Source organism: Herpailurus yagouaroundi, unplaced genomic scaffold (assembly GCF_014898765.1).
Source record: "Herpailurus yagouaroundi ecotype Mexico unplaced genomic scaffold, PumYag 180, whole genome shotgun sequence".
Taxonomy (NCBI): domain Eukaryota; kingdom Metazoa; phylum Chordata; class Mammalia; order Carnivora; family Felidae; genus Herpailurus; species Herpailurus yagouaroundi.
In genome coordinates this window covers 2,444,509-2,472,499 of record NW_024412411.1, presented here as the reverse complement: position 1 = coordinate 2,472,499, position 27,991 = coordinate 2,444,509, and the positions used below count along the sequence as shown (strand labels likewise).

The window sequence follows — 27,991 nt, the reverse complement described above, 5'->3', positions numbered from 1 at the left end:
CCTGATGAGGGGGTAGGGGGAGAAGGGGCTGGGGGGGGGGGGGCTTCTCCTCATCTCCCAGAAGGGAGATCAGGGCAGCCATCCGTCTGTCTAACTAGATGGTGAGTAGGAGGGAGAACCCAGGAGCAAGTCAAGACTTGGTGGCCCCTCACCATCCAGGACACTGGGCAGGGTGGGGACCCTGGGCAGAGGCTGAATCTTAAGACAGAGAGAGAGGATGGTGACTGTGCTAATATCACCCCCAGGCTAGTGAAAGGGATGGCATACAATGGAGAGCAGGGTTAGAGCCTTGGGTTAGGAGTTGGGAGACCTAGGTTCTTATTTCTGTTTTGTCCCTGCTAGCTGGGCCTTTGTTTCCCCATCTGTACAGTGAGGGGCTGGGTACAGATGACATTAGTCTGAGGACCTTCAGTTCTGATGGGGACACAGTCGGGGGAGTAGGGGAGAGTGTTAGGGACCAGGTCATGGGTGGCTCCAGGCAGGTGCCCTGACCCCTGCTCCAGTGTCTGTCAGGGGTCTGTGAGCAAAGTCTGGTATGAATCTCCAAAAGACCACCTGCCCCCATTCCGGGAATCACAGTCCTGAGGTACTAGAGATTCCCACATGGGCTCTGACTTGCTTTGTGATTCAGGGGTATCCCTGTGCCTCTCATGGCTTCAGCTACTCTCTCTGTGAGGGGCACGTGTAAGATCTAGCACTTGCTCAGTGCCCTAGGTAATGATTCCTCACATTCCCATGACACCTCTCAGTTTGCTAAGCACCTTCTTCTCATACAAGCTGCTCCCTTCCACACCCACTCTGATTCCTGCTCTGTGATGCCCCATTCTGGGGCTCGGGACCCAGACAGGAGCCAGACCTGGGCCCCGTCCTGGGGGCCCAAAGAGATACCTTGATCCACCTCTGGTGGAGGGGCCCTATGGCTGGGCAAGGGTCTGCAAGGGGCAGAGTGGGGTCATGCCTTGCCAACCTTTAACACTGTTTAATCTTTCATGAGAATCTTAACCGCCATCATATCAAGATGTTACCTTAGCACTTTTTGTTGGAAACATGCCATTTTTGGACAGTGTATTCTCTCTACCTCCCCTCCCAGTTATATTTTTGGTTATTTGGGGGTGAAACTGACACATGTACAACTCTTTTCATTGCAATAATTCTCAGTAGGTATTTTTATTTTAGATGAAGAAACAGGCTCAGAGAGGATGTGTCACCTGCCCTTGGTCACACAGCTAAGAGATAGGTGTAGCTGGGATTTGAACCCAGGTCCATTTGTGCTGCCAGGTTGTGCAGGGGTGGCCAAGTCCTAGAACTCCTCCCCAGACTCCTCCCCTAGGTCCCCTTTCCCAGCCCTCCTGGGCTCACTGTTCCACCCTTGAGCAGACAGGGTCCTTCTCTCTTGCTCAGGGGTGTTTAAAGGTCATGTTTGGGAGACTGTCATAAACCCCTGAGCCAGAGACACCTAAATTTGGGGGGGGGGGGTGAGGGAGGGGGACTTGCAAGGGCAAATTAATGATAAATAGGATGGGGAGTGATTCTGCCCATCCACTTGGCTAGCTAGCCTGGCCTGAACCCAGGACCCAAGGTTGAGCCCAAGGCATGGCTATCCAAGCAGGGGTACCAGGTCACTTACTTCTGACCCAAGACCTTCAAAAGATTCATTCTTGGTTAATCTCTGTTTGGATTTGAGTAATGGTTTGGTTTCTGCCATCTGTACCTCTCTGTCAATCTGCCGTTACTACTGTCAACCTAGCCTTATCTCTTTTACCCTGGACTGGGTGATGGGCATGAAAGGTTTACTGCCCTTGTGCCTGCTGTCTGCTGAGATGTTATTGGAGCCCTAAGGAGGCAGGATCCACCAGGCCAGTGCTCCCATCTCTTTTCCTTATCGTAGATCCCAGAGGCTACAGTTCACAGAGTAGGCCCTGTAGACTCCTTTTTGGGTCTCCCACTGAGCTGCGTTGTGGGAGATAAAACACAATCTGGTTGTGGCTGTCAGCTAAAACCACTGAGGCCAGGGGAGGGGCAGTGACCTGCCTAGAGTTAGGGTGGAGACAGAGGAGGTACATAGCAGAAAGCCATAGCCCTGTCTTCATCTTGAACCCAGAGCCAGCTCCCCTGCCACCACTCCTACACATTTAAAGAATGTGGGTTAGAAGGGGTGGGGGTGGGTATCTGACTATGCCACCCACATACTGGAGATCTAAGGTGATCACACTTCATGGGGACCTGCAGCTCATTTTACAAGATTTAGTTTGCAGAATGCCCTTTGAGGTCATCTGCCATCATGGCTCCCTGCTCACCCCCACTCACTTATAAAATTGGGCCTGATTCACAAACATATTGGAGCCCTAAGCACTGTAGGAAAAAACACCTCTATTTGTGAACACACTGTGACAACTCCTCGTTTTTTCTCTAGCACCTTTAAGAAAAGCTCTTCCATCCCAGAGATCTAGGATGGTGAGGCTAGGAGGTTATACGTTCCTACTCCTTCATTCCATACATGGGAAACTAAGGCCCAGAGAGCATGGGGCAGCCAGAGCAGAGAAAGGAACCTGGGGTGAGAGGAGGCTGTGACCTGGATACTATTCAGGATGGCTATGTACTCACTGTGTAACACTGGGCAAGTTAGCTGTTCATCCAGGTGAGCTCACCAAGGGCCCTCCCTGCCCCTCTGTGGTCAAAGGCCAGTCACTGGAATGAGTGAATGCTCAGCCTTGGGCCATCTGCCACACTCATGCTGGCCTGGCCTCAGAGAAGTTGAACTATTTATTGGCCTCAGTTCACTGGAAGTGACTGGAGGCAAGGCTGGCACTAGGACCCAGGGGGCAGGTGGCAGCCTCCCAGGCTGGAAAGGGTGGCTGCAGTGCTGGTGGACCTATCTCCCCCGTGGCTTTGGAGCCCTGGCCAGCTCTGCCTGGGGAGGGTCAGGGGAGCCCCAGAACTCTGGGGCCAGGTGCTGTTGAGAGCCTAGTCTAGTCCATGGGAGGTATGTGGACAGGTGCTGGGATGCTCAGGGCAGATGGTGGTGGACAACTGCCAGAGTCCAAAGCTGGAGGGGGGCCTGGTAAAATCCCCCAGCTGGGAGTAAGACTGGAGTGGAGATTTTACCCAAGTCTGGTCAGCCTATGAACCTTGAGGCTAGTGGGCTGGATCAACTTCCTCCTGGGTTTGTGAACCTCACTGTGAACTGGGTTAGAAGTGTGTAGGCTTGGCGTGCCTCGTGGTTGGTGGGGGATGCAAGCTTTGGCATCTCTAAGTTGCTCTTGATTGTGGCGGGGGTGTGTGCCCATGTTTGGGTCTCTGGAGTGTCGTGTGGGGGCGTCTCTGGGATGTCTGGGGACAGCATGCCTGTGTGTAAGTAGGTTGTTGCAGGGGTGTATAGCTGTGAGTATGGGAGGGGGATGGAGAGAAGGGGCTCACAATTAACTTCCAGAATCCCTCTTCAAGCACCTCAGAGCCCCTCCTCTCAGAGTCCACTCTAACTCGGCCCCTTCCAGCCCCGTCCCCAACCCTAGCTTGAGGACTAGCGCTCTCCCGGCCCCGTCCCCCTCCGGGGCGGGCGGGGGCGGGCGCTAGGACCCTGCGGGGCGGGGCGGGGCGGGGCTCCGAGCTCCGTCAGCTGTACCTCCGCAGCCTGGAAAATACCGAGCCCCGGGGAGCGGAGCCCCCGAGCCTCTGAGCCTAGCCCGGAGGGAGGGAGAAAGGGAGGGGGCGCGCGGGGCGGGGGGGGGCACGGGGCGGGGCAGGGCGGCGGGACCCACTGCTCCTCCCCCCGGAGCCCCCGCGCGGCCCCGGTCGCCCGGGCAGCAGCGGCGGCGGCTGAGGTGCTCGCACCCCGGGCCCTGACGGGCCCCCGCGGAGCAGCGGGCACAGGTGAGCGTCCGGCTGGGCGGGTGCCCCACCCCGCCCCCACCACCCGCCCGGCGCGCAGCCCGCGCCGGCGCCGCTGCCGAGTTAGTTGAGCCGGTCCGGCGGGCACTGCGCGGAGCCCGGCCGGACCGTCCGTCACCTCGGGTCCTGGCCTCCCCTGGGTTCCCGAAGAGCTCTTGAGGAGCCCCCGCACCCGATACGCGGCCCCCACTCCGGCCCTAGGGAGGTCTGGGGTCGCTCCTGGGGGTGGCCCCCGTGACTGCCCTGTGCGGTTCCGCGCTCTCTAGGGGGCCAGCCCCTGCCTGTCTCGAACTCTCCATCGGCCCAGGACCCCGGACAGCCCCACCCGCGCCCCCAGCGCACTGACTCCCGTCCTCAAACCGGTCCTGCAGGTCCCAGGAAGGTGGCGTCAGCATCTGCAGCCGCGTCGACGTTGTCGGAGCCTCCGCGGAGGACCCAGGAGAGCGGGACTAGGACCAGGGCGCTGGGCCTCCCCATGGAGAAGTCCGCTGCCTCAACAGAGCCCCAAGGGCCTCGGCCAGTCCTGGGCCGCGATAGTGTCCAGGTGCCGGACGACCAGGACTTCCGCAGTTTCCGGTCAGAGTGTGAGGCCGAGGAGGGCTGGAATCTGACCTACAGCAAGGCCGGCGTGTCTGTGTGGGTGCAGGCTGTGGAGATGGATCGGACCCTGCACAAGATCAAGGTAGGATTGCCCTGCCCCACGTGCAGCCTCCACTGCGCCCTTGCTGCCTCCGACAGGGAGTCCCCTGCTCCTCTGCAGGGCCACAGACACCTGGTCGGGCACCTGGACTCAGAAAGAGTTTCCTGCCAGGGAACCAGGAGGAGGCACAGTTTGTTGGGCAAGGGCTCCTCACACAGATGGGCCAACTGAGGCCTGGAGAGGGGGTGTGACTCACTCTGGCTCACTCAGCCAGAACCCAGGCTTCTGCATGCCCTTGCCTGCTCCTGGGAAGTGGGCTGCTGCCAGGCCTGAGAGAGTGGTCTCCTTCTGGGACTGCGCTGGCCGTGCAAGTCTTCACTGGGTCCCTGACTTGAGTCATCCCAGGTGGGGAGACTGAGCCCTTCTTTCCCTAATTCCTGGTCTGTCCTCACTCTCCGCAGCCCTGGGTGCCAGGGACCTGATTCCTTCTTGCCTGATGTGCTGCTCTTACCTCTTCCTTCCCTGGCTGCTCCCAGAGTCTCCTGCAGGGACTTAGGGTTGTGGTTGGCAGATCCTGAAGGCAGGGACTTGGATGTCCCTGCTTTACACAGGGCCAGGCTATGGGAGAAGGGGGCCAAGGGAGGCCAGCAGATGCAGGGCAGACACAGGCACGTCAGCTCCCTCAGAGCCTAAGCCCCACTCCTCAAAGTCCCATGACTTTCCTCTTTGCCTGAACCGGGCAGGCTTGAGGTTTGGGACCCAATGAGCCCACCACCCCTTGGGGCCTAGATGGGGCAGAGGCTGGTGAAGACTCTGGTCTAGAGGCCTCGGTAGCTCCCCCCCAACACATCTGGTATTGCTGTGAGTGCCTCATTTCGAGGGGGGAAATTCTCCCTTAAATGGGTTCTTGGCAGTAGGTTGTGTCCTTCACTTCCCTTGCCTTTCCCTTGCCCTCCTCTTTCTGCTGCCCTCCTCCCGGATGTAGGGGAGTGTATTCCTGTTGGGGGGGTAGAGGGCAAGAGCACTGGACTCTGAGGGCACTCCTACCCAGAACCTGCTCTCAGACCTAGCTCTGGCATCTTGACTTCATACCACGGTCTAAGAAAGCTGACCTTCCCTCTCTGACCCTATGCCTTTCTGCTTTACTAAATCTTAGTCGTTTACAGCTTTGTCCATCTGTCCCATGTGGCCTTCTGGCTCATGCTTTCTGCTTTCTCTTCCCCATCGCCCCCGTGACTCTCTGTCTGCATCCCAGCTATCTGATTATCTCTTTCTCTCTGGGTTTCCATGTGTGTCTCCCCATCTGGGACTCTGCCCAGGCCTGAGGGCCCTGGGCCAGAGGCTTTCTGGGGGCCTGAACTGTGTCTGAGGCTGAGGAGCAGGGAAGCACAGGGCAGCTGGTGTGTCCCAGCTTAGTGCTCTCTGAGGGCAGGGACAGATCCTATCCCTCTTTACATCCCTAGCATCCAACACAGATAGAGCAAGGATGTTGTTTGAATGAAGGATGGAAAGAAGGAAGGAACAGACTGAATGAAAGGTGAGCAAGGTTGTTGTGAGAACAAGGTTGTTTTCCTGTGATCTGGGAAAGGCTTAAGGCTCTCCAGAAGGGGAAGGTCTGAACTAAGTCCAGTACTCCCACCCTCTGTGTCAATAGGGCGGAGCTGCCTCCTCCAACTGGCTTGGTTAATGAATAAACCCAGCCCAGTCCAGGACTGGAGTTGACGGGTCTTGGGGCCAGACTGCCACAATAGACCCCTTGTGGCCAGATCAGTCTTGTCAAGTGGACTTCCTTGGGAGAGGAGGGGACTTGGAAAAACTGGGTGTTGTGGTCCCTAGCTGGGACCTGGATCCTCCTTTCTCTCAGACTGAGCAGTTTGGAGGTGCCAAAAGACCTTTTGCAATCCCTGTTTCATACTCCCTCCTCACTGGGGTGTAAGTGAGGACACTGAGGCTCAGAGAAGGGCAGAGACAGGAGGCAAACAGAGCTGGAGCCTAGGATGGAGGCTGGGACCTTGGCTATGGGCATCCTGAGCGGCCAGCCCCCTGACTCCCCATCCCCTCAGCCCAGCCAAGTGGAGCTCTGGGAGATGGGCAGGAGTCTCTGAGCATCCCATCCCCAAGGTTCCAGGATTCCCAGGTTCCATGCAGGAAATCTCATTTCTGATAGGAGTCAAGCATCTTTTCCATCTTCAAATTTGCCCTCAGGCCAGTCCTGGGCAGTAGTAGGCTTGTCTTCATGCTACGAAGAAACTGAGGCCAAGAGTCACTTGCTTAAGATCACAGAGCAGCTGAGGCAGGCATAGGACCCAAGCCAGCCTGACTCCAGAGCACCTGCCCCCCTCTGCTTGGGCTCACATTGTTAGTCAACGTTATGGCATTTGACCCCATCAGTAACTCTTTGAAGTACACGGTGTTCTCATAATCCCATTCCTGTTTGATAAATGAGACAGCTGAGGCCCAGAAAGGGGAAGTGACTTGCCAAGGTCACACAGCAGGTCTGAAGCCAGAGTCCCCAAGGATGATTGGGTCACTCCAGGGGGCTGGGACTCAACCACAGGTGTTTGTTTAGCTTTTGACCCCTTACCCCATCCTGCCCCAGCCTGTCTGTGGGCCTGCCCCTTGAGCTGGGAAAGCCAGCCTGCACTCTGGACATGCCCTGTTCTCATGATCCTCTGGTGGGGGTGGGGGTAGGGTTCCATCTGTCGGTCTACCTTATTGATTTTCTCCTCATCTCCCTTCCCCTAGACTTATCCTCTCCCTGTCCCTGTGTCCAGAGGTCCCCGAAAGCCACTGTAGCTCTGGTCTCAGCATTTGGAGCAAAGACAAAGGGGAGAGGTTGTTGGAGGTCATCTCTACCCTTTTCCTCCCTCCTGGCCTCCAACATGACCTGGCCTGACCTCAGGTCTACACTGTGCTTTGGGCACTGGAGAGGAGGAAGACACTGCCTTCTGAGAGGTCCGGCCTTGTTCCAGAGGCAGATGTTGAACACAGATCCTGAGTCCAAGGCAGAGGGCAGATTGGAACCAAACCTAGGTCTCTCAATGCCCAGGCCAATGTCTGAGTGTATGAGAAATGCAAAACTAAGGGGTCTGCCAGTCATTTAAGCAGGGCCAGCTTAAGTCCATTCCTGGCTGTGGTATCCTCTTCTGTGGATTACCAATGGTATGTCCCTGCCCTTTTCTGGGCTATTTCTCCATTTCTGCCTTGGGACTTTCCTGGCTCTAAGGGCCTCTGAACTAGTGGGACTCAAGGGCCCATGGGAGAGAAATGAGGAATGAGGGGAAGAAAGCAGGAGGTGACATGGCCTGCCAAGCCCTGCCCTTGATGCTCATGTGCTCAGACTCTCCAGTGTTGCAGCCTGCCTAACCTTGTGCTTGGCTAGCCATGTGAGAGGCAGAGGAGATCTGGTCCTGTCTTCAGAAGTTTCCAGACCCTGGTAAAGAGAGGAAGGACAGTTCCAGGTGACTTCTGCCTACTACACGGGGCAGATGTTCACAGGCAGACCACAGAGGCAGGAGTGGGCCTAGTGAGCAGGGTCCTTGAGGGGCTTGGTGGGAGGTCTCTTGAGGGACTGTGGCTGAGAACCTGAGGTTCCTCTTGCTACAGGAAGCTGAGCAGTAGGGACCTGTCTTCTCTGACTTCCTTTCCTATGGCTCCTCCCCTTCTGCTTTGGAGAAAGCTCCTCGGCCCCTCCCTTCCCTATCTCACTGTCCACCTGCTCCCATAAGGCACCCTCACCCCACCCCCTCCATACTCTCAAGTCTGTTCCCTCTAAGTGCCTCAGGTCAGAGGTGGCTGGAAACTTTAGGGGAAGTCTTTCTGTGCTAGGCTGAGTCTCTGGAGGAGAGAGCATGTTGTCCAGAGTCACGGCCACATGGCCTTGGGCAGGTTGCTGCCACCACCTAGGCTTTAGCTTCTTCATCTGTTGAGTAGTGCTGCCCTGCCTGTCTTTGGGCACTTCATTCATTCATTTACTCATTGAGTGAACATTCACTGATAGCCTCTCTGCCTGGCCCTATGCTGAAGGTTAGGGACAGAGAGGAGGATCAAGCCCAAGCGCTGCTCTCAAGGAGCTCCTTTGTGCATGGACAGACACTTGTCACAGAAGCTATGGAGACCCAGAGGGCGCCTCTGAACCAGCTTGGGGGCCAGGAAAGGCTTCCTGGAATGCTCAGGTGGTCCCTTTGGAATTGGGTGGCAAATGAGATGGACAAGTTTGATTGCATTGGGAGCCTTCCATATAGAGGAGCAAGCTGTGCAAAGCCCAGAGGTGGGAAATAGAGTAGTACATTAGGAAACTGGCAGGTGGTTTAGTATGGAGTTGGAGGTGATTAGAGAGCTGGACCAAGGCCCCAGAACATGGGCCCTGGAGGTCCTGGGATGCCGGGCTGGGGCGGTGGGGGGGGGGGGGGATTCGATAAAGGAGGTAGGAAGTGGAGGAGGAGGAAGAGGAAGGGGAGGATACTGTATTTGTCTGGATAGAGGTGCTGAGTCCTGTGTGAAAGCAGGGGCTATGGGGAATGGAGCAAGGGATTGCATCCAGAGAGATTTAGGAGGGGTAATGGATGGGACATGGTGGTTATAGCATAACCCTTTGCAATGTGCAAACTGTATTGTGCAGGCTGGGGTGTAAGACTGTGGATATGCAGCCCCTTTGATGCCTGCCTTGGTGGGTGAGGAACCTTGTGAGTTTGAGCAGAGTGGGGGTAGGTGCCTCCAGTCAGTGTCCCCCTGGGGCCAGAAGAGCCCTTAGTCCCCAGGCTGGCTCTGTGCCTCCACACCCGGCTCCCCAGGCTCTGGCTTTTAAACTTTAACGAGCCCCAGCTCAGTTTCCAGCCCAGAGTCTTTAAAGTTTCAGGAGATGAGAGGAAGGAGGGAGTCCTGGAGACGGATGGGTTTTCTTTCTTCCTCTGCATCTCCACGCCTGGCTGGGCCACCTGGAACCAGGGCTGTGGGTGCTATGACTCCAGAATCTGGGACCTTGGCTGTGCCACTCCAGCTGGTTCCTGAGGGGCTAGGGGCCACAGGCCTGGCAACCAGGTTGCCACCATGATAGATAGGATAGAAACCTTATTCCAGCCCTGATCCTTTACCTTGGCCTCTGACCTAGGCAGATGAGCATGTGCCAACAACAGGTGGGAGGAAAGCTGTTCAGAGCAGGTATTAGGCTTGAGGTGTCCCTGTTCTTCTTGGAGCCTCACTTTATCCCCTCTGGCATGCTTGCACTGGGCTCTGTGCTTTGGGGCCCTTGAACCTTCAGAAACACAGACAGTGAAAGAAAGTGGCAGGCCCAGGACTTAGTGGTGGATCCCATGCCAAATATAGGTTCCTCTCACCTGTCATTAGAGAGCCTGGGGCAGGTGACACAGGGCCACTGGAGCTATTCTCTAGGGCTTTAACCTAACATTTGCCTCCCTACCTCTCATCCGAGGCTCCCTGAAGACAGATACTAGCTACTTCTGATATCTCTAGAATCTTTATGTACTGGGGCAGGTGAGAAATGCCTGCACATGTACACTGTCCCCCGCAGCACACACACATGGGAAGTAGGGGGATGAGTACTGTGGTCCTGGGCCATTTAATCTCATCCTTGGGTTTCATGCCACAACTTGCATCTGCTCCTAGTTGCTGAGATCCCCTCTACCATCTCCTGGCACCCACCCCCCGGGCCCCCCTCCCCATCTCTGGTTCCTTCCAGGTTGCCTGGGACCTGATTCTGGACCAAAAAAGTGATAAAAGTCTAAGTCAGAGGCTTGGCAGAGAGGATGGAGTTCCCTTGTGTGTCTTTGACATTCATTCATTCAACACATTTTTATTGAGCACATACTATATGCCAAGTATTGCATTATATCCAGGAATTTAGTGGCAACTCAGACAGATCAGACTCAGCTGTTATGAGGCTTACATCCTAAGGAAGAGACAAGAAGAATAGAAGCAAACAGATCATTAAATAAGATACCAGATGGTGGTTATGGTGGTGTTATGAAGACAGGATGGTATGATAGGGGTTGTCTGGCCTTCTATGTGCGGATCTTCTGTTTGTGGAGCTGGATTGTGGGTGACTGCGTGTGTGATAGGGTCCTCGGTTGGGTGGACTGTGAGCCTCTTCACATCTGCCCAGGTGACATCCCTGGGGCAGAAACCTGACTGGGGTCAGTAAATCGTATTGAATGTATGTATGTGTGTGTATGTGTGTGCATGTGTCTGAGGTGGTGTGTATGTACCTCTGAGTGTGGGACTGTGTGTTTCTGTGTCTGGTGTTACTGTGTGTGAGTCACGCCCCCTCACTGCAGCAGAGTTGTCTCTGATCCAATTATGTCTCCTCAGCTGTCTCCTGGCAGCTCTAGCCCCAGGCTCAGTGCTGGTTCTGCCACAGTTTTCCCCTCCCTACCTCCATCCAGCCTCCTGACCCAGCCTCTGGGCCTACCTTTGGGTCTCAGGGTCTCCTCTTAGGGTGTGTTCTCTGTCCCTATCTCTGATGGTTACTGCTTCTGCCCTTAGGTCTCTACTCATCCCCTTTCCTCCATTTTTTTTCTGTATCAGTTTTTTATTCATTCAACAAACCTCTTCTCATACCTCCCACCCACTCTGCCAGCCGCCATGCCAGTGCTGGAGACACTGGGCCCTGCTCCTGAAGCCTAGTGGGGAGACTGACAAAGATGGGGACAACCTTCCAAGAGAACTCAGACAGAGGGAGGCCAGTGGCTGACAGCGTGGGGGGGTGTCTGGGTGGGGCCTTGGGAGCCCAGCAGGAGCCAGGTGGCAAGCTGAGCAATTCTCACTGAATCCCTCAGTGGGGTAGGCTCCCAGAGGCAGGAGTGCAGACTGAGAGTGAGAAGGAGTGGAGGCGGAACCAGAGTGAGGAGGACATCTTGGAGTTGGGATCTGGCCTGAAGGCAGAGAGAGAAAGATAGCAGGGACTTTCAAGCTGGGCAGTGCCATCATCAGCTCTGGGTTTTAGAAAGCTCCCTAGCTGCTGGGGAAGCACTGGCCTGGGAGCCAGGAGACCAGAGACAAGGATGCTGCTTCAGTGGTCCAAGCAAGAATGAGGAAGCCTGCCTCGGGTTGGTGAAGAGGAGCTGTTGGAAGGTCATGGCTGAGTGCAGTCCCAGGAATGAGAGGGAGGGATGAGTCCAGAGCCATGCCTAGGTTCTAGGCACTGGAGGGGGGCACAGGGCAGTGGGTATTGGGGTGGATAACACGACAGTACTGGACATGGTGAGTGAGAGCCTGTGGGCCGTCCAGGGGATGATGCCCAGGAGGCTGTTAAAGATGCTGTCTGGAGCTTACTAGAGAGAGTGCTTTGGGGGCATCGGGCAGTCTCTGGAGCCCTGGGAGGTGTTTATCCAGTTTGTGTTTGTCTTGATGTCTGTGTGCCAGCCCTGGCCATTGTCTCGTGTCTTGTGTCACTAGTCTCCCCCATCCCTTCCTTTTCTTCCAGGCCCACCCACTCTCTGCCTCTCTCCTCTCCTCCCTCTTCTGTCTGGCTCTCCCACCTCCTCCAGGGCTGGAGTGGCAGGAGCTCCAGACCAGGAGGTCAGCTACTGAGATGTCAGAGCAGGATGGTTCTCACTGCTGCGCAGCTGGGGCCTGCTGGTCTAGAGTCTGAGGGGTGCAGTACGGGTCCAGGGAGGCTGTTGGAGACTTGGGGGAAGGACAGAGGAAGGAGGCAGAGCAGGTATGAGTCACTCAGCGCTGGATGGAGAGCATAGCAAAGAGCCTGGGTTAGTCTGCCTGAGCAGACTTAGGAGCCCTGTCTAGGGGAGGGATGGCAGCACCTGCACTCTCCATAGTCTCAAGGGGACCCCAATTTTGGGGAGAAGATGGTTTGGAGGTGTTTGGTGCCAGATCCCTTTCCCTTCAGAATAGAGGGCCATAGGGCTTGTGTGGTCATAGTACAGGTGGGGATACTGAGCTAGAAGATGGGGGAAAGAGCCCCTGCTCTGGGCTCACACCACACATGCTCTCTGTGTCCTTCCAGCTCCCCTCACTCTGGACAGAGCCAGCCCCAACGGACCCAGCCCCTAGCATGGATCCTCAGGGACAGGCCTCACCTGGCCAGGTGCTCGCTCACCTGGAATTCCTTGGGTCCTCCACAGAGCAGAACCTTGTTCTCAGGGAATAGCCTTGGTGAACTGTGGGTCACACTGGGTTCTGTGTTGGTTCCTCTCTTCACTTTTTTGAGCTACCATTTACAAATGGGCATAATCTTCCCTCCTCCCAGGTAATTGAGAGGATGGAATTAAATGAATTTGTGAAGCTCTTAGCACACCATTAACTTTTGCTGAATGGATGAATGAATGAACAGCCTGAGGTTCTCTAGGGACAGCTCCATTTCCTCCCACCTCCTTCCATGTTCACTCAGGTTACCCAGTGGAACTACCTGAGCCCTCCTCTTCCTCCAGCCCCCAGGCTCATGCCAGCACCTCTGCCCAGAGCTCTTTCACCTCCTTTTCATCTGAGTGCCGTCTGCTCTTCCGTTTATCCTTTAGGACTCCACTTAGGTGCTCCTCCTCATAGCTGCATCTTAGCCTCCTGCATCCTCTTCCCTGCCTTGCCCACCCACGGTTGTCATTGCCTGTGCAGCTTTGGGGGGGGGGTCCCCCTCTGGTTCCACTCCTAGCATGGTCAGATGATGCGGAGCCTTTCTAAGCAACTCAGCATTAACATGGGCAGCCTCGGGCCCCATCTCAGCTCAGCCCAGACTTCCAGATCCAGGGAACAAGGACCTCCAGGTTCTGGACAACACTCTCAACTCGGAGAAAAAAGTATAGTTTCTATGTCTCGTATAAACTGTGTTGTACCAAGAATCCAAAAAGGAAAAATAAATCACCAGAGCCTCAATTCCTGAGTAAAACTTTTTCCTTGGTTCCTTTCAACTCTCACGCAAGAGTGTACATAATTTATACATACTTTAGACCTTGGCACAGGTACAAGTTTGTATCTTCTTTTTTCATTTAACATTGCATCTGTAAAAGTTTCTTGTATTGCTACCGAATTATTAATTCTACATTTCCGGCAGCTGCTCCATGCAGGCTTGTTCTGGGTTCTGAAGGTTCAGAGCCTGCCCTTCCCTGGGTGGGTGGTGGGGAGCCGTGCGCAGTTCTCAGTAGCTGGGCAGCAATCATCCAGGTGATGTGTCTTAACCCAACCAGACCCAGCTGTTGGTGATATTCCAGGTTCTCAATATATTTTGCTAATTACAAATGCAATAATATAGTCATAAGTATTGTAGCAAGTTTTTTTTGGTTTTTTTTTTTCTGAGTATAAATTTCTGGTCCTGGAGTTCCAGGAATTGAGTTGAGAGACATTTTTATGACCTAAAAAATATTTGCCAATGGGGGAGCCTGGGTGGCCCAAGTCGGCTAAGTGTCTGACTCTTGATTTTGGCTCAGGTCATGATCTCATGGTTCACGACATTAACCCCTGCATTAGTCAGCACAGAGCCTGCTTGGGGTTCTCTCTCTCTCTCTCTCTCTCTCTCTCTCTCTCTCTCTCTCTCTGCCTCTCCCCTGCTCATGCTCATGTGCTCTCTCTCTTTCCCTCTCAAAATAAATAAATAAACTTAAAAAAATTTGCCAAATAGTTTTTCAGAATAGTGGAACCAATATTTGGTGTCACTAACTGTGTAACAGTTTTAGCATGTCCTCACAAGCAGTAAATATTTTGTATAATTTAGCTAATTTACTAAAATATAAATTCGCACCTCAGTACCATTTAAATTTACTTTTCTTTAACTATCAGAACTATTAAGGATCTTTTAGCAAGTCCCAGAATCTTCCCTGAACTTGTCTCTGACACCTCCTACCCCTACACTGCATTTTATGTAAGGATGATGGCAGAAGGAGTAAGGCTCAAGTGCCATGGAGATTTTTACAAGTCTAGGAGGTTTTCACCAAGATTCTTCCTTCTGAAGTCCACAGAAGCTCTAAGGACCACTGGCCATGGCCCCTGCACTCTAAAAGTCAGAGAAGCCTACACAGGCACAACCTCTTTTCTGTCTCACCTGTCCATCCTTCCCTTCAGAAATACTTCTTTACTAAACCATGCCAGATACAGGGGGTGCCAAGATGAATAAGGGGGCCAGAGCACTGTGGGCCAATCAGTGCATTGCAATGCATGCTGATAGAGGGAAGCCCTGGGGGTGGAGGAGACAAGAAGTAGGCCCCAGGTCATCCTAAAAGATTTAAGGACAGGAAGGGCTGCCTGGACAGGGAACAGCCAGACTGAAGTTTGTTCAAAAACAAAATAGGGAAGGAGCCAGAGAAGGAAAGTTCTCAGAAAGCAGAACTGATGAGACCTCTCTCCTCCTGCATCCCATTCCCCACTTTCTCTCCAACCCCTTGTGTCAGTGCCCTTGAGCTATTCTTGAGGTTTGCGGGGGACATGGAGGAAGGTCTTAGAGGTCTGCATTCTGGGAGCTCCAGAAACCCAGAGGCAAGGGTAGGTGCTTTATCAACTTGGCTTAATGCTGGCTTCTTGAGGCCTTTGGGAGAGACAGTGGGGGCCCCTGGGAGGGGTCCCTTCAGAACAGGAGGCAGAGGCTCTGCTGAAGCTGAGCCTCTCACCTGCTATATGCCCCAGGCCAGGCTGCATCTCTCAGCACCAGGGCTGACATGGAGCTGGCAGTGCCCGGTTGTGTGGGCTGTGATGGGGGAGCAGATACATTTTTGTAGGGCCCTGGTGGAAGAGGGTTGCCCATTTGCTCCCTGTCCATCCACACTGTGGAGGGATCTGGGCATTTTTGTTTTTTTTAACTTTGTTCCCTGGCCCTGTATATCCTGCCCTTTGGGGATTAGCAAGAAGGTGCTCCTGTAGGCAGGGCCTGAGAAGTCCTGGGGGGGGAGGGGGTGGCACTGGGGCTTGGGGCTGGAGGAAGAGCAGCTGCTGTTGGGGCTTTCTGTACAAGCCTCACTTAATCCTCACAGCCCCGTTCTGAGGGGAGGATTATCTTTGTTTGACAGATGAAGATACTGGGACTCAGAGCTGAAGTCCTTTGCCCAGGCCAAGGCCAGGAAAGCAGGATGTAGCTGGGCAGAGGCCTGTCTGCCCTAGGCAGCCTGGAACTGCTATGTAAACATGAGCCTGTGTGTGGCCTGGCTGGGTCTGGTGGGACAATGCAGTGGCTGAAAGATTCTCAGGGGTCTTCCAGGTGCAGAGCACCTGGGTGGAGTTTTGGGAAAGTACAGCTCTGTCTTTGAGCCCAGTGCAATCTGAGGGTGGAGTCAGGAACTCTGCTCTGAGGAAGAATGTCTGAGCTTCGCTTTCGTGGTGAGCAAGCCCTCCGAATCCGATGAGCTCTGCATAATAACCGTCAATTAACTAAGACAGTCTCCAGTTGCCCGCATGTTGTTTGATCTGGGCCAGTCCTGCCCCTTGATGAAGGTAGCAGAAAGCCTTAACAATCTGGGGTCAGACACACCCAGGCGATAGTTCTCTGCTTTACCACTCTTAGCCTTCAGGCCTTGGTCAATCCTTGTAATGCTCTGGGCCTCAGTTTTTGCATCTGTAAAATGGGGATGATGATACCCATTGGGGTGTTGGGAGGATAAGAGACAGTATTTGTACAGGATACAGCTTGGCATTGCAGACAACTGGCAGAGGCGGTTTGACCTACATGTCAGCTCCTATGGGGTCCATGGGCCAAGTGTTGTTGTCTCCTCTGTGATGATGACTTAGGCAGTGATTTGGAGCCATTGGTACATGGTAATGGTTATTGAGGTTGTGGTTATCATTCAAGGCTGTGATTGATTTGATAGTGAGTACCCCACCCCTAGTCAGGAATGCTTCCTTTGATTTGAATATGATTCTGTTGGGAAAAGATGATTTGCATAACAGTTATTCCTTTTACAACACTGTCTATTAAAATGCAGCATTGTGAGTAGTCAGCACAGCCTGTGGGATGTTTCAGAGCCCACAGGAACCCCTTACCTTCTCTGGGCCTCACTCTCCCCAGTGGTAACTGAAGAGTGTGGAGGAAGAGATAATCTCCTGGGTCCCTAGGACTGTGGGATAATCCGTGTGTTGCACGTATCCCACGGGCAAGGATACTGGAGACCTGGGGTAAGGGCCAAACTTGGATCCACCTGTCTGTCAGTTTGCAGGTTACTGACCTGGCCTTTGGCCCTCAAGGCCATACCACAGCCCTGTGGAGGTGACCTTACTTCTTGTCCCCTGTCTCGGCTCAGCTATCTCCCTGGGTCCTGGGAGATACTGGAGCCCTCCTCCCCACCATTTCCCTCCCTCTGTGGAGATCCCTCCTTCTCTAAAGCTGAGCACTGGGAAGGCCTCCAGAGAAGCACAGGGCAAGGGTGGGAGAGAAGAGAGGGGCACAATGAGACACAGCTTGGGCACTGGATCCTGCTTGGTGCTTAATTATTTATTTATTTAAAATGTTTATTTATTTATTTTTGAGAAATAGAGAGAGAGCGTGCACAAGTGGGGGAGGGGCAGAGAGAGATGGAGACACAGAATCTGAAGCAGGCTCCAGGCTCTGAGCTGTCAGAGCAGAACCCAATGCAGGGCCCCAACCTACGAACCACGAGATCATGACCTGAGCTGGTTGGAAGCCTAACCAGCTGAACCACCCAGGCGCCCCTGTACTTATTTTTTTAAGTCTCCAGGTATTTGTACTCACCGGTCCCTCTGCTGAAATGCCCTCTCTCCCCTTGCAGCACTTCTGCCCCTTTTCCTTTTAGGCTCTGTTGCCTTCTGCTCCCACAGTTACTGTGCCCCTCTCCCCCACCCCTACTCATTCTCTGCTGGGATTCTGTGTCCTTGTCTCTCATGCTACTTGTTGGGGCCTCTGGCTCATCTCCAAGTTCCTCCTGCCCAGTTGCAGTGTCCTGGTATATAGCAGACTCTAGAAAGAAAGTGGTGGATAGATAAATGGATGGACCAATAGGCAGGCCCCAGGATGAGGCCAGAGAAGCATAAAGGGCACAAAATGCAAATGTGACCTGGTCCTATCCTGTGGAAGCGTGAATGGCTGCTCATGGAAGCCAGCTGAAGTCCTAACAGCTACTATTTTTTGAGTATTTACTATGTGCCAGGTATATTGCATACATGATCTCGTTTAATTGAATCACAACATCCCCATGAGATAAGTACTCTTATTATCCTTGTTTTTCATGTGAAGAAACTAAGACTCAGGAGCTTGTGCCCAAGGGGAAGGAACTGGAATGGGAACCTGGGATTGCCAGGCTCAAAACCTGCAAGAGTCTTCCCTGGTGGCCCTCTTCACTTGTCCAGTCCCTTCTGACCATGGCTCCGTAGGACTAAGTGTGTTGAGGGTTGAGGGTGTGCAGGTCCCAGGGCTTCTGAGCAATTCCAGTTTTCTACCTCCTGGGGCTGGAGAGAGTGGAATGTGGGAAATATGGTCTGTAGTTTCTCTGGTGTCACTTGCTCCCTCTGGGCCACAGTTTTCTCAGCTGCAAGTCAGCTTCCCCGCTGTAACCAGGCTTTGAGGGTTTTGCAGCTCAGCATGGCTCCTTGACTGAGCAACCCAGAGCAAACCCCCTTCAGTTCTGGCTTGCAGGGGCAGCTCCCAGATGTCCAGAGGAAGTGACTGACTGGCCCAGGGCCCAATGGCTGTGGGATCCAGTCACAGGCCTGCCCCCCAGGTGCTCTCCAGTGACTCACTGCTACCCCCACCATCCCTCTGAAGCCTCTTAGAATTACACCTCGCAGATGTGGCAGCTGCCACAGTGGGCAGGAACAATGCCCTATGTAATCTACCCCTCTTGGCATAGGCCCCTAGCTCCTGGGGGCTGTGGAAAGAGCATGGCTGGGAGCCAGGCGGGATGAGGACGCCCACGGTCACTCTCCACTCTGCTCTCTGGACCAGCCACCCAGCCTGCCTGTTTTGTCACCTGCGGTACCACCGCCCCAGCCAGGGTTTCCTGCCCTGCCAGCAGAGCGCCACTGCCAGCCTTCCTGCCCAAGAGCCTGCCACCAGCCTGGGAAACCTTTAAAGTTACCCTATTTTGAAGATGAAATGTTATCGCTTCTCAGCCTTTTGGCTAAGATCGAGCGTAAAGATGAAATGTTATGCAAAGTTTACACTCAACTGCCAGGTCTGTCTTGGGTCTGTCTCGTGGCCATGCAAGCCCCGCCTACTTCCCTGCTATCTCAGAGGGAGGCCTTTGGTCCTGAAGCCACAAGGGCCCTGAGCGGTGTCTGGGCAGTGTGGGCCTCTCCTCAGGGTGCACCCAACCCCCAGCCGTGAGTGCACCTGGGTCCTTGTGCACGCTGAGCCTGACCAGAGGGAAGAGGCAGTCCCAGGTAGGGTTCTAGCCCAAGAGCATAATTCTGTCATCACTGCCCCTCCACACACTCACTGCCCAGGATAACACCTCTGAGGACTTGTAAAGCCAAGTCAGCTTGGCTATAGAGAAGTTCTCGTTTCCTCAGAAGCCACAGGTGAGTGGTCCTTGATGGTTGAGAGTACAGGAAAATCCGGTTTTGAATCCCTGCTCTGCTGCTTTCTTGCTGTCTGATTCAGACAGGTTGTTTAATCTCCTGAGCCCTAGTCTTCTATGCACAGCACAGGAGTAATGCCAGCTCATAATTTGGGGTGAAGAGTGAGCTTGCATTGAATGTCTGCTGCAGCGTCCAGACCTCCACACAGCTGCTCAGTACAGGTCGTCCGGCTACTGCTGCTGCTGCCAGTTTGACCTCTGCCTTCTTCCCCCACGCCTTTCTCACCATCCCAGCCCTTCCCTCACTCTGTTCAGTCACTCACTCACTCACTCACTCACTCGTTCCTTCACACGTGTCATTAGTCTCCTTAGGTGTGATGGGAGTTCCTGGGTACTTCCTTGACTTTCACAACCCTGACACTCAGCAGGGGAGACTTTTGTAAAAGTCCCTTATTTGGGGTTTGTCTGATTTTTCTAATGACTGGATTTCGGTTATGCATCTTTGGCAGAAATGTCACCTAAGTGGTGCCTGTATTCTCTTCGTTGCATTCTATCAGGCAACACCCAGTTGTAACTTGTCAGCACAGAACCCAACGTGGGGCTTGAACTCATGAACAGCAAGATTGTGACCTGAGCTGAAGTCGGACGCTTAACCAACTGAGCCACCCAGGAGCCTCGAATAATCTGTTACTATACTATTTTATTTTTTCATTCTATTTTGTATGTTAGAGACAGAGCATGCATGTGCAAGCAGGGGAGAGGGGCAGGAGACAGAGAGAATCTTAATCAGTCTCCATGTTTAGCACAGAGCCCGATGTAGGGCTTGATCCCACAACTCCAGGATCATGATGTGAGCCAAAATCTGAGTGGGACACTCAACTGACTAAGCCACTCAGGTGCCCTGATTATCACTATTTTGATACTCGGGTTGTCCTACCTTTAGCCTGTGGTAGGTGACCAGTTCTCCTAGTTTGTCTGGGTTGGAGGGTTTTCCTAGGATGTGGGATTTTCAGTGCTAAAACTGGCAAAGCCTTGGGCAGACCCTGACAAGTCACTCACCCAGTCAGTGGGAGCCCTTCCTCTGGCTCCTGTATCTGCTTGGCAAGGTCCCTATCATTCTGTGAGTATGTCCTTACTTTCTGTCACAATAAGATGTTCCAGGCTTATCTTATCTCACCCAGCCCCAGAATCCTGAATTTCTCTAGGAAAACCTGGAACCAGGACCTTTTGAATATTAGTGGAGAAGAGGTGCCTGCCTCCATTCTGCAGAACTGACCTCCTCCTTTGTGCCCTCACTGGGCAGTTTAGGGCACCTCTCCATTTTCAAGTTGGTCTCCTCCCTCAACTAGAAGCCTCTCAAGGACAGGTCTCAGATTCACCTCTGATTGTTTTGTGCTCTGCACAGGACTAGAATTGGGGCTGTTAGTTAAATGCCTGGATCTAGACTCATAACCTTCCTCATGGATCAGAAAAGCAGAGAGGGAAGGTGATTTGTTCAAACTCACACAGTGAGTTTTTGCAGGCTAGAATCTGTCCTCAAACTTTGATTTTGTCTGTCTTGTCTTTTCTTTTTGCAGTTTTATATCTTTATTTGAAAATCAGCAATTAGTTCTCATCCACATAATTGTCTGTAAATTTTTGAAAGTGATGTGGGTACGCAGGTAACTAAGGCATAGAGCTTGTTTTAATCTTCATCTTTGTTAGTTTCCTGGACAACTGCACACAGATATAGTATGGAACATTCCTTATTCCTTTGGCCCAAACAGCTTTGTTGAGCCTGGTGTCAGTGAGCTTCTGGAGTTCCCATCTCCATGGCAAATTTCTGTGTCTCTTTGGGGGCCCAAAGGGCACACTTCTTGAGACCCACTCCTTAGATGCGCCTGTGAATGTTGATGGTGTGTGTTCCCTGGTCACTACCTCACTGATGGTAAACGGCCCTTCCTCTCATCATGCTTCTTTACAGGAGCCATTCTGCTGGGCCCTGGTTGAGACGACTGGAGAAATGTGAATATGCTCTGAGTGTTAGATGTGCTGAAAATTAACTGCAACAAAATGGTAGAGATTGTTGCCTGAAGGCTACAAAATGGAATGCACAGAATAATCTCATTCGGGGGAAATATGCACAAAAAAGGCTTGGGAAGAACAATCACTAAAGTGTTAACAGTGGCAATCTCTAAATGATGAGAATATGATGGTTTTCTTTTTGCTGTCTGTATGTCTAACTTTCTAAAACATATAGTACTGTTTCTACAATAAGGAAATGATTTAAGTAGAAAGATCTCCCAGAGATACTGAAAGGTACACTCACCACATGCCAGGTACTATCCCTTTTTTTTTTTTTCCTTCTCTCCCTACACCCACCCCCCATCCCCGCCCTTCTTTCTCCAGCCACCAGTGGAGGTGTTACCTTTATTTCTGCCAGGTACTATCCTAAGTGCTTTATACACATTACCACATTTTGCTCTCACAGAAATACTCGGAGGTATCAGCCCAATTTTAGAATTAAGAAAACCAAAGTTTGCTTTCTATGTGTTTCCCGTGGCACTGTCTGAATGCCCAGGTCTGGGAGACCTTTTTAAACGACATAAGAAAACTTGTCCAGTTGCTGAGGGGACCTTGAGCCTAGGCTTTGAGCTTTTGGGTGAAAACAATCACCGAATAAGGACGTGAACTAAGTTTCACCTTGCTGAGTGCAAACCTAGCAAAACCTAGTTCTGTTTTTACTTGCTTCCCAGACATATGATCTGGGTTAAATCCCAGCTCTGCTGCTTACTAGCTGGGTGACCCTAGTCAAGTTACTTAACCTCTCTCAGCCTCAAGTTCCTCTTTGCATTTTTTGTCTGGCAGAGTTGTTTTGAGGGTTAAATAAAAAAGGGGATCCTTGGCTCTTCTCTCCCCTAGACGGAAAGTTCTTTGAGGACAGAGCTAAAAACTGTAAGAAATCCAAAGATATTTGTTGGATGAGGGAAAAAAAAAGGTAAATTGTATGGTCAGGTGGTGAGTACCATGGATGAAAGAAAGCATCCATTTAGGTATTTGTTTGTTTATGCCTTCATTTCATTTAGCATGTAACCATACCAGATTCTCCGCTGAGTCAGCCATGAGCCTCCACCCATGAAGATCAGTGGTCTGGGAGGGCATAGATATAGAGACTTAGTGTACGGGAGTCCAGAAGGTCTGGCCTGGTCATTCAAGAAGGCTTCCTGGAAAAGGAGACTGGGATGGAACGGGAGGTTTGGTGGGAGCTGAGATGGGGGAGATGGTCTCTGGATACAGGGGCTGTCTCTCTCCTCGCACGGGTGGCTTCTGGGAGGGCTGGACAGTTAAGCTCTTCTTGATGTTCTTTCTCCCCTTCTTGCCTGTCTGCCCTTTGGTCTCCTGGCTGGGGCTTTTAGCCCTGTGTGACCCTAACAACCCATGTGTCTGTCTGCAGTGCCGGATGGAGTGCCGCGATGTGCCAGCTGAGACACTCTATGACGTCCTACACGACATTGAATACCGAAAGAAGTGGGACAGCAACGTCATTGAGACTTTCGACATTGCCCGCTTAACAGTCAATGCTGACGTGGGCTATTACTCTTGTGAGCAGGCGCAAGAACACTGATCCTAGCCTCCCTGCTTCCATCCAGGCCTCCAGCCCAGCTTCCTTCTCCCAACTTTCCTCCTTGTGATCACTCCCATGGCCAGGCTGCTCAGAGACCTGAGTGCTAAGATGTAGGGCTGCCCTCCCTGACATTTCTGTCCACTCCTAGACCCTTGGGCACACACACGTACACTCACAAACACATACGCACTCCCATGTTCATGTATACACACTCCACACACATGCACACAGAGTCATGTACACACTCCATGGCCACATGCCACATATTCACAGTCACACATTTTCTGATACACACACCCACAATAATATATTCACATTCACATATACAGACAGGCCAGGCCAGCAAGGTAAGGGCCGTGTGAGGTTGTGAGCAGGAATGGCTGGTGACAAGAAGGGAGAGGGTTCTGTCTCTTTCCTAGTGTCAGCTCTGGGATTGTGGTCTGGTGGGTGGGTGGGGGGTATATCTGTTTGGATCAGGGGGGACTGGCGATTAACTAGGCATCCCTGTGTCCCTGGCTTCTGCTATGCCCTCCCTTGCAGGCAGGCAGGCCAGAGGTCTTGCTGAACTGTCCCTTGCCCTCCACAGGGAGGTGTCCAAAGCCCCTGAAGAACCGTGATGTCATCACCCTCCGCTCCTGGCTCCCCATGGGCACTGATTACATCATTATGAATTACTCAGTCAAACATCCTGTGAGTCTACCTGCCTTCCCTGCTGGGTGGGCAGGGGAAGGTCCCAGGTACGGCTGGGCCAGCAAGCCTGGCCCAGGAAGAGGCTTCTGGCTACTACCATGACTTTCATGTGACTTCAGTCTGGGCACGAAGCTCTCTGGCCCTCAGTTTCCTTACTATATAGTGAGAATAATGGCTCTTGTCTCCCTGCTCAGCTCTCAGGCAGATGAGAAGAGGGTGACGTGAGCCATCACTGTGGGCAAGTGGGATGGGCTGGCTGGGAAAGGGGGTGCAAGTAGTAAGAGGCAGGGCCTCTTACTTCCCTGAGGCTGGGCCACCTTGATCTCCACAGCAGGCAAGACAGGCAGGTACAGCTGGCCTGGGCAAAGATGAGTGCATGTGTGAATGCCCATGTATGTGCTCATGACCCCTGACTCCAGACTGAGGGCTTTCCTGAGGGGAACAGGGAAACCTTGAGAGGCAACAGTGACCTAGACTGAGTCCTCCCTTTCTCCCTATCCCAACATCAGGCCTGTTCTGGAGTGGATGCCAGGGGATGTGAACTAACTGACTCTGTGTGTGTGTGTGTGTGTGTGTGTGTGTGTGTGTGTGTGTGCGCGCGCGCTCATAAAGACACTTCTTTTGTCCCAACCCTCAGTCTCACCTCCCTTTGCCTTCCATCCCCAGAAATACCCACCTCGGAAAGACTTGGTCCGAGCTGTGTCCATCCAGACGGGCTACCTCATCCAGAGCACGGGGCCCAAGAGCTGCGTCATCACCTACCTGGCCCAGGTGGACCCCAAAGGTGAGGGCTTGGCCCTGGCAGCTTATCATGGGATCCTTTCCTATACCACAGGAGATGTGGCCTGATCCAGTAGGGATCAAAAAGAGCCTATGTTAGGAGCTGTTTTGTATTTTGGGGCATCTCCAACCAAAATATCATTTGAACCAAGATTTGAGACTTTATACTGGTTTGAAAAGCAAAGGCCAAAGTGGTAGCCATTGCTCCATGACAAAGCTTGGAGCTCTTTTCCTGGGCTCCCACGCCTCCATGCTCTGACTGGCTTCCTGCTTACTGTCTGCTTTCACTCCGTCTGTCTTGCTAGCTCCCATCTTCTGCCCATCCCAGAGGCCCTGAGTTTTCCAGGCTTTCCCCTTGGGAAGGTTCAGTTACTCCCAAGACTTCTGTGGCCAGCTGACATGTCTCTCTCTGCTGGGAACCAGATCCCTGTGGCCATTGGCCTCCTGGACTCATCCCTTAAGATGTCTTCTGGGACCTGAGACTCACTGTGTCCAAAGCTGAACTATGAACTATCTCCCCTCCTAGTTTTCCCCTTCTCCTAAACCTCCCCCTAGTCACCCATACCAAGAACCTGGCGGTTGGCTGGGATGCCCTCTGCTCAGCTCCCAGGTCTGGCCACCAATTCTTATTGATTGTACCTTCTAAACAGCTCCTGAATCTGTCATTTCTCTCCGTAGTCAACGACCTTCTCTGTCCATACAGCTACAGAGGGATTTTTCCCAAACATGCATTTCCTCATGATTCTCTTCTAATTCAAATTCTTCTGTGACTTTCTGTTGCCCTCAGAGTGAAGTCTAAGCCCCCTCCCCACATTTCCCAGTTCTTCCTCACACCTTACACCGTCCCACCTCCCTGTCTAGGCAGCTTTTTCCCTCATCCTAGAAACATCTCTCCTCCCTTACACATGCCCCCAGGACTGCCTCACATGTCACCTCCTCTGTCCCTGATGCCCAGAGTTACCACTGGCTCCATGCTCGCAGGCCCATTCCCCTCTAGCAGAGCATTTGGTACACTGTCGCGTCTCAGACAGTGAGTTGCTCTTTGGGTCCCTGGGGCTGGCCCAGAGTAAGTGTCATGGAGTGGATGTGGAGTGTGAGTGAATGGGTGAATGTCTCGAGGACGGGTAATCCCTGAACATCTTTGCCCGGGTGTGCCCCAACCCCACCAAGCACCCAGTGATGTAGGCCCAGGGCTCCCTAGCACCTCACTGACTGAGTGTGCTGGGTGTCAGAGGCAAGAGCAGACATTTGGGAATGAGACAGGGTGGATGGTTGGGCTACCAACTATGGATTCCAGGTGAGCCCAGGATGGGGAGCTTAGCCAAGAGGCCTATGTAGCAGCTAGGCTGCCTGGGGTAGGGGGCTTGGGAGGACAGGTAGAAGGCGGGGTAGAGCATCAGGGCCATTCACAGGTTGGGTATGAGAAAGAATGTCAGTGGAGGGGAGGTGACAGGCAGGAGTTTGGTGGGTCAGGATTTCAACCCACTTGTAGCCTGTGGTCACTTAGGACCCTGTGGTTTTCTTCCATGCTCTGGGGCTTAGCAGAGGGACAGGAGGGGTATAGCAGGTGGGTTTGGGGGAGGGGATACGACAAAATTGAGCCTGGGGACCTTGGTCTGAGACAGAAAGAAAGAGTGAGGATGATGAAGTCTTACAGGACTTGCCTCACAGCCTCCTCCCCTCCCATGGAGAAGAGGGTAGCCTCCTTGGAAGCCCCAGGCTGGAAGGAATAGGTTGATATGTATGTTTGGAGGGAGCTGGGTCCCTGAGGCTGCTTCTTCCCTTCTCTCCTCATTACTCTTCCCTGCTCTCATAGGCTCCTTACCCAAGTGGGTAGTGAATAAATCTTCTCAGTTCCTGGCTCCCAAGGTGAGTGGCCTTGGGACTTTGGGGTATGTAAGCAGCGGGAGAGGGTTCCGGCTGAGGGGGTGGGTCAGGGATGGAGACTGGGAGTCAGGGGTGGCGGAGTCAGGGCTGAGGGGCGGAGTTATGAAATGGGCTAGAGTCAGGGTCCCGGGAGCGGGGGACTGAGCCACTGGAGGGCGCAGGCCGGGAAGTGGCGAAGACTCAGCCCCACGCCGTGTCCACCCCTGACTCGGATGTGTGGCGGCCCCCCCAGGCCATGAAGAAGATGTACAAGGCGTGCGTCAAGTACCCAGAGTGGAAGCAGAAACATCAGCCGCACTTCAAGCCGTGGCTACACCCGGAGCAGAGCCCGTTGCCGAGCCTGGCGCTGTCGGAGCTCTCCGTGCAGCACGCGGACTCGCTGGAGAACATCGATGAGAGCGCGGTGACGGAGAGCCGGGAGGAGCGCACGGGCGGCGCGGGCGGCGAGGGCAGCGACGACGACACCTCGCTCACCTGATTGTGGCACCACCGCAGGGACCTAGACAAGATGGAGTGGGGTCAGGGGTGGCGGATCCTCCCGCGCTTTCTCCCCTCCCCCACCGCCTGCGCCTCCTAGGGACGCTGGGCTGGGGCCCAGGCTGGCGCTGCGGCCCCACTGGACACAGCCCCAATAAACGATACCACAGCCTCAGCTGGCTCGTCGCTGTGCCTGTTTCCCACCTGCCCGGGCATGACCACTGACCACCGTCGCCTTTAATCCCCTTGTTCTAGGGTTCATTTTGTTAATTTTATTATTAATCCCCTGGCCTTTGCCCCTTTAGACATCCCCTCATTTCCCCATGTGTAGCTGGAGTATGTGTCAGGTCGTCACCCCTTCCTCCTGTCCATGGTGTGTTCTGTTTTCCTGTGTCTGTTCCTTAGTTCACTCATCCATTCACCTGTCCTTGTTACATGTTCATTGCTCCAGACTATTTGGCTACCATTCACTGCTCTAATAGAAGTAGGTCTGGCCGGAAGCCCTGGTTCAGGGTTCCGAGGGTGAGGTTCTACTGTGTGACCTTCAGCCTGAGGCCCCTTTGGTACCACCTGCATTGGTAGAGGATCTGACACTCTCCAGTCATCACATAAGGAAGGGGGAGAGGTTCCTGGGTCTCAGACCACAGGGCTGTGGGCCTCAGAGTGGAGGATGGAAGGTTGGGGGTTGAGGGTGACGGTCATCAGACTCAAGTGCAGTGGAGGGACTAGGTCCTGTGATTTGAGCCTTCCCTAGGTCACTTTGAAGACCTCACACCTGTGTTAACAGAAAAGGTGGGGCTCCCGGTCCTTTGCCAGTGGTCAGATACCAGTCCCTGGTACTGTGTTCCATCTGGCTGCTTGGAGCTCTAGGCTTTGAGACCTAGAGGGATGCCTGGACCTCACCTGTTCTCTGTGGCCTCCAGGTACCTCTGCTGCCTGAGGGCCATCCCTGCTATCAGGTGGGGAGGAAGGCTCTGCGCTCTGCCCTTTTCTGATGTTTCTACATCCTATATGAATTTGGGGCTGGGAAGTTCTCTCCAAGGTTTGGTCCTGTCCTCCCCTCCTGGGAAATGACTTGCCTTAGCCTTGTCAGGAAGACACAGCCTACGTGGCATCAACTCTTTGCTAGAGGGGCAGGGTGAATGTCCAGTGAAGGGTTGGCAAGAGATTCTATAACTCACCAAGACTTGGGTTCCAATCCCAGGCTTGTCCAATACTGGCTATGTAACTTTGAACAAGTCCTGGAACTACTTGGAGCTTCATATTCTAATCCCTAACCTGGGTGATGATTTTTTGCCTTCAAGGAGAGGTATGAGGATTTAGGTAAAAAGAATAAGATGCCCAGCACTGGGCTTGGCATGTAGTAGGTGCTCAAATTAATGACTTCTAATTTCAGAGTCAATCCCCACGTCCCATCTTGGTGAGAGCTGTTTTTCCAAGTATCTCCATCAGGCATTTGGAGAAATAGAAGCATAGAGAAGTTAAGAAGTTAAGGTCTTTGGCTTGGCTGGCTCCAGAGGTGACAGGGACCCAGGACCCAGGAATTCCTGCTAAACCCAGGGCCCTCATCTGTGTATGTGCTGGCAGGATAGGCAGAAATCTCCC

The 27,991-nt window shown here is 53.2% G+C and overlaps 1 protein-coding gene across 2 annotated transcripts; it reads left to right on the top strand.

The window, feature by feature from the left end:
- Positions 1-33: 33 nt before the first annotated feature.
- Positions 34-26,561, top strand: STARD10 (StAR related lipid transfer domain containing 10). 2 transcript variants are annotated; one of them, XM_040489249.1, is made up of 7 exons: positions 34-101; positions 4,260-4,570; positions 22,382-22,529; positions 23,139-23,242; positions 23,909-24,026; positions 25,839-25,891; positions 26,142-26,561. In XM_040489249.1, the coding sequence occupies exons 2-7, from the start codon at positions 4,364-4,366 to the stop codon at positions 26,385-26,387; spliced, it is 876 nt and encodes a 291-aa protein (XP_040345183.1). In that variant the 5' UTR covers positions 34-101; positions 4,260-4,363; the 3' UTR covers positions 26,388-26,561. The 2 variants fall into 2 exon arrangements, with proteins under 2 accessions (XP_040345183.1, XP_040345181.1); XM_040489247.1 differs by lacking the exon at positions 34-101 and adding an exon at positions 3,697-3,870.
- Positions 26,562-27,991: the final 1,430 nt, after the last annotated feature.

Coding starts and splice junctions, on each gene's coding strand:
- STARD10 (XM_040489249.1), top strand. CDS start 4,364: ATGGAGAAGTCCGCTGCCTCAACAGAGCCCCAAGGGCCTCGGCCAGTC. Junction 4,571..22,381: donor GGACCCTGCACAAGATCAAG/GTAGGATTGCCC, acceptor GTCTGTCTGCAG/TGCCGGATGGAGTGCCGCGA. Junction 23,243..23,908: donor ATTACTCAGTCAAACATCCT/GTGAGTCTACCT, acceptor TTCCATCCCCAG/AAATACCCACCTCGGAAAGA.